Genomic DNA, 5,693 nt, shown 5'->3' with positions numbered 1-5,693 from the left:
TTCGTTCGTCGCCTGCACTTGTCTATCTGCCTATCCTATGGAATAACATCATCAACTCAAATGTGGTTTACCTTTAGAGCCACAGTGTAGGCCAGTCCGATGAGCGCGATGACGGCAAGTATGAAGATGAACTTGTAGGAATCCCGGTCGAATTTGAAGTCTGCCGGTGCAGGGTATAGAATACTGCGTACTAGCTGACCCTTGCTCGTGTTGTATCCGGTTCGAAGGACCAACGCTCTGGGGACATAAAATTAATATCATTATTATTAGGCCAAGTTAAAAGTTAGCGGGACTATTAATAGAAATTGGTAATTTATGAGCAAAATAAAAAAAGGTTACGCCAATTAACTCAACCAGTGACGTCATAGCCTCATGGCTTATATCAAAACTTTGTCGTAGAAAATAATAATATATGCAAGTCGCGTATTGACTCATAAAAAGTATGTAAATTGACTTTCAACTACCCTATAGCTAGGATGTTAGTTGTTAATAAAATACTTTATTTCTTACTAACCTAACCGGTTCGTTGTTGTAGTACCGCGTCTGTATGACCTTGGTCCCGCAGAACAGGATGCTGGACGAGTGTTCCTTCATGTCAAAAGGGCGATCCGTTCGCAAGAGCGCAGTCTTCGTCACTGGGACCGATTCACCTGCGACAATAATAAATATATGAACTCAACTATTATTATAGCTCGATTATATCACTAATGCTGTTAAAAAAAACCACCAATGTCACAAGGTCGCCAATGTCATATCGTCACCGCTGTCACGGAGCATCCAATGTCATATTTTCCTATGTCACAGAGGAACCAATGTCATAAAGACTGCTGACCCAGAGCAGCCTATGTCACAGACCCACCGCTGTCACAGAGTCACCAATATCACGAAGCCGCCAATCTCATAGAGCCATCGTTGTCACAAAGCAGCCAAAGTCATGGAGAAATCAATGTCACAGACTCGCCAATGTCACCGACCTGCCATTGTTACAAAGTAGCCAATGTCACTTCGCCGACATTGTCATTTGTTATCGATCAACTGCTGTTAAAGAGTCGTCTATTGTCAAAATGCCACCACTGTCACTGAGCCACCGGCCGTCACAGAGCAGCCATTGTCACAGACTTGCTTCTATCAGTGCTGCCACTCACCCGTGAGCATGCTCTCATTGAGTACGGCGGCGCCGGTAAGCAAGACCGCATCTAAATGCATGGTGCACCCATGGCGTGGGATCACGATGACGTCACCAGGTGCCACCGCACGACTGTCTACGGTGCGACCGTCCCATAACTCTACGGTGTCATACGCTTCGACTGTTGCTCGGAGGTTCTGCTGGTTCTGTGAAACAAAACAATATATTTTTAATTCAGGGTAGAAAAGTTCTCGAGTGGTGAACACACAGCAGCCATTGTAATTTGTAACATTGCCGCCAATATCACAGAACAGTTAATGTGACAGAACACCCATTATGACACTGGCGCTAATATCACAGAGCAGCCAATGTCACAGAGAACCCATTATGACATTGCCGCCAATGTCACACAGCAGTAATGTCACACTGCAGCCATTGTCACAGAACCACCAATGTCACAAAGCAGCCAATGTTATATTGCCGCCAATGTCACAGGGCAGCCATTGTGACATGGCCGCCAATTTCTAACAAAAAGTCACTATACCCTACCTTCTTAGTCTGTATAACAGACGTGGCCACACCAAACGTGGACATCAGCACCACCGCTATACAGTAGTAGTAGTACGGCTCTGCCAACCACACGGCGATGGTGAACAGTTGAAACACATAGAAAGGGTTGAAGACTTCCAACAGGATCAGCGTCAGGATGGACTGGACCGGCACTTTGATCTCGTTGAGCCCGTAGATGTTCAGCCTGGGAAGGTTAAAAATAGGTTATGAACTAAAAGGGAGAAGGGAGTCGTCTAGTGAAGTTCAGTCGGTCGGGACTTTAGGTTGCATCGACCAAAGTTTATAATAATAAACATTATTATCAACTTCTACTGCTGGCCTTCCGCCACAGGCGAAAAAATGTATTCGTCCACCCTCTGTGTGCTGTGGCTCCCAACCTATAGTTTATAAGCCCCTAGGGGTGGTCAGAGGTGGAATGGGGAAAATTTATCGTAATCATTTGACAGTTCATAACGTACGATTAAGTCAGTTAAACAAAGCGTTTGACAGAATAATCGTACGTTATGAACTGTCAAATGATTACGATTGCTTTACACAATTCCACCTCTGATCCCTAGATAGGATTGGTATAATATCTACTCACAGGTGTACGCGATACCTACTTGTTAGACGGCCCCAAGGCTTGTAGGTGCGAACACGTGGTCCCAAATAGGCCGAGCCTGCCTCTGTGTGGCCTGGCTCGAAGACAGGCGTCCTTTAGAGTGTAGCTATGCAACTCAAAGAGTCTATCTACTCACAGGCGTACGCGGCGCTCGCTAGAAGGCGCACGAACTCTAAAAGGCTTATGATTGTGCGCACCTGGCCCCACACTGGCCCTAAGTCTTCCCCTAAGCCCGCGCTCAGAGCCTAGCGACATATAGAGTGCAGTTAAGCAACACAAAGGGTTTATCTACTCACAGGCGTACGCGGCGTTCGCTAGAAGGCGCGCGGGCTCCCATAGCTTGTAGTTGTGCGCACGTGGCCCCACATTCAAGGCCCGCGAGACGGGCCCAGTGCGCGCGTAAAGAATCCCATATGAGAGACTGCTTCTTATGCCGAAAGTAGCGGTAGTGTTGGACGTCTGCAATGATATTAAATCGTTGTTGTTGCACCACGATACAATCTTATAGCTAATTTTAAATTACTTTATGGGCTTATGGTCGAAAATCGGTAAAATATGTCCTAGCCCTAGGATGTAAAACAAAGTTAAACTTGTGAAGAGCCACCAATTAATTTCGGCGAATCTTGGGTCCTGGAACTTGTACATAATTTAAATCGAACAATATTTGGGCATCTTGACTACAAAACAAAGTTTTTAAGACGGTATTTAAGTACTTAGGTATTACACATAATGCTTGATGTTAAACATAAATGAATCATTTAATACTTACTGAGAGAGGAGCCATCATCCAATATGACTGGGGTATGCAGGACGTCAGGGCTCTCAATTGTAGTTTTTTCACCTTTTTCTTCATCGTGGAAGCCCTCGTTAAGTAGACCACTGGAAAAAGAATTAAAACTTTAATGACAACTACAGGGAACAGTAAATTATCAAACTACAGGTCTAGCGATTAACTAAGGCCCAGAACAGATGGTGAAACGCAACTGCAACGAAACTGCAACTGCTAGTTACTTTTGAGTTGCATCTAAGTTTCTGCCATAGCGTCCGTTGAGAGACCACACATGACGCGACCAGTTTGAAACTTTCAATTTTAGTTTTTTTTTAATCCAAAACGAGGAAGCTCTTGGCCTGTATCTCACCTGATTATACCTGATAGTTTCATTCATCAGAATCTTCAGATAGTTGCAGTTTCGTTGCAGTTGCGTTTCACCGTCTGTTCTGGGCCTAAGACAGTACTTGAGGTATGGGAACGGCACGGGAAGGTGTTTTTGAGACGTCAAATGTCAGCGAGACTTCAAATTTGTATGCTCGGTCACATCAATATATCAGTCACCCTTTTCGTACCGCTTTCACATCTCAGGAACTGAGTTAAACGCACATACAAAGATATACAGGGTGTCCCAAAAACAATGGATAACCCGGATGTTTTAAGGTAATGGGCACGATGGTCTTCCTACATTTTTTTTACACGTTGGCTGATCAAAAGTGCAAGACAATGAATTAATTTTTCCTTCTTCTCTGCAATTTCTTAATATTTTCATACTTTTAAACTAATATTTGTTGAACTTTAATCTTTTCTTTAGATAGCCCAACTATCCCTTGTGATAAGGGAAAAAACTAGATTGAAAAGTATCCTCATTTGTAGAAATGGCATGAGAAAAAGTAATCGCAGGTGGCAAAGAAGAACGGTCACGCCCCATACAAAAAAAAACCCAGACCCGACAGAAACGAGACATACCTCAGTTTTTTTGTCATGACTTAATTAGTTAAATTATATATTTTTTATATTCGAAATCTATGTATAACACCAAAATATTACCCTTTGTTTTTGTTCAGGCGTTATACAAAAACTAATACAAAATGCCTATTTGTCACCAAAATTGGTAAATGTATGTACCTAAATGTCTGTTACAGCTGCTATGGAATGTTAGGTTAATTAGGTGATCTGGAGATACAGCCGGATTATACAGGGTGGTTATACATATGGAACGATAAGTGATCTCACTCGATTATTTCTAAACTATACAAGATATCGAAAAACTAGTTACTGATTCTGAAAGTGCTTCACGAGCTCTTTCAAATGGTACCAATAATAGGTTACAGATTATGGAAGCTGGTAACATTGAATTTTTGGATTTTGTAACTTCTCCGTTTCCACCCTGTATAATCCGGCTGTATCTCCAGGTCACCTAGATACATTCTATAGCAGCTGTAATAGACATTTAGGTACATACATTTACCAATTTAGGTGATAAATAGGCATTTTGTATTAGTTTTTGTATAACGCCTGAACAAAAACAAAGGGTAATATTTTGGTGTTATACATAGATTTCGAATATAAAAAATATATAATTTAATTAATTAAGACATGACTAAAAAACTGAGGTATGTCTCGTTTCTGTCGGGCCTGGGTCACAGATGACCGTTCTTCTTTCTAGAAATGCACAAAAACTTAAAAATCTTGAAAACGGTGATATTTTTACTGGGGTCAAAATTGGACGTTAGGGAGACTGTACGCGCCAGCAAAATAAACAAATATAAGCCTTCTGGCTTTTAACACCTTTGCGGCGAATGTGAGTAATAAAGAAGGGACCTGCATAATCGACCGATGTATAAACAAAGGCTTTAGCTTCTGAAACGCGAAATGATGGCAAGTCGCCCATAAGAGGGTTTGTAGATTTAGGGTTTAAACGAAAACAGATATTGCATTGATGCACTCTTTGACGTACTAAGTTACGTGCGGAAAGTATCCAAAATTTCTGTCTAAGCAGACTGAGTAGAAGTGAAGGACCAGTATGTAAATTACATACATGAAAGTAATCATAAAAGACCATGGCGAGGCCTATCGATGGTTACAGGGTTGTCCATTGTTTTTGGGACATCCTGTATGTGTTGCGATATAAATTTCACTTTGGAGAAGAGGACTGAATAAGAAAGAAACCAAACAAACCTTGTATCTGCAATGTTTTTCTCCAATATTTTATGTATAAAATAATCCTTGTGTTTCTTCTGGTAGGTTTCCTGTAAGTAATAAATTATGCATGTAGCATTGTGGGTTTAAACCACACCTGTTATATTATTAGTTAGTACTAAAGATATTATCAGGTTTATGAGTGAACATAAAAATTATCGTAAAGTAAAAAACTAAACACAATATTCTAAGTTACTTAACACATGCATGATAGTGTTAATAAAAAGTTACACCCTAGTTAACACTGTTTCAAAGTGACTTTTAGTATGAAATCAACTGGGGTGTAACTTTTTATGAATAAGGCATAATATATATGTAGGATTGTAACATCTATGGCCTAAATACTCTATTGTTTTAAACTCTTTGGTTGAACGAACGAGTGTGAGCGTGACGAACGTATGGAGAGTGAAAGGGAAGGAAGGAAA

The 5,693-nt window shown here is 41.1% G+C and overlaps 1 protein-coding gene across 1 annotated transcript; it reads right to left on the bottom strand.

Moving 5' to 3' along the window:
* Nucleotides 1-71: 71 nt before the first annotated feature.
* Nucleotides 72-5,318, bottom strand: LOC114352400 (probable cation-transporting ATPase 13A3; the record flags this gene model as incomplete). Its single annotated transcript, XM_028304000.1, has 7 exons — nucleotides 72-237; nucleotides 515-650; nucleotides 1,146-1,332; nucleotides 1,676-1,880; nucleotides 2,594-2,756; nucleotides 3,067-3,176; nucleotides 5,248-5,318. Coding segments are annotated over 7 exons (1,038 nt in total), but the record flags the coding sequence as incomplete, so codon positions are not given.
* Between the last annotated feature and the right edge of the window lie 375 nt (nucleotides 5,319-5,693).

The sequence above is a fragment of the Ostrinia furnacalis genome, unplaced genomic scaffold (genome assembly GCF_004193835.3).
Source record: "Ostrinia furnacalis isolate ACB-3 unplaced genomic scaffold, ASM419383v2 OfSCF0121, whole genome shotgun sequence".
Classification (NCBI taxonomy): Eukaryota; Metazoa; Arthropoda; class Insecta; order Lepidoptera; family Crambidae; genus Ostrinia; species Ostrinia furnacalis.
The sequence above is the reverse complement of the archived record's forward strand: the minus strand, read 5'-3'. Positions and strand labels throughout refer to the sequence as shown.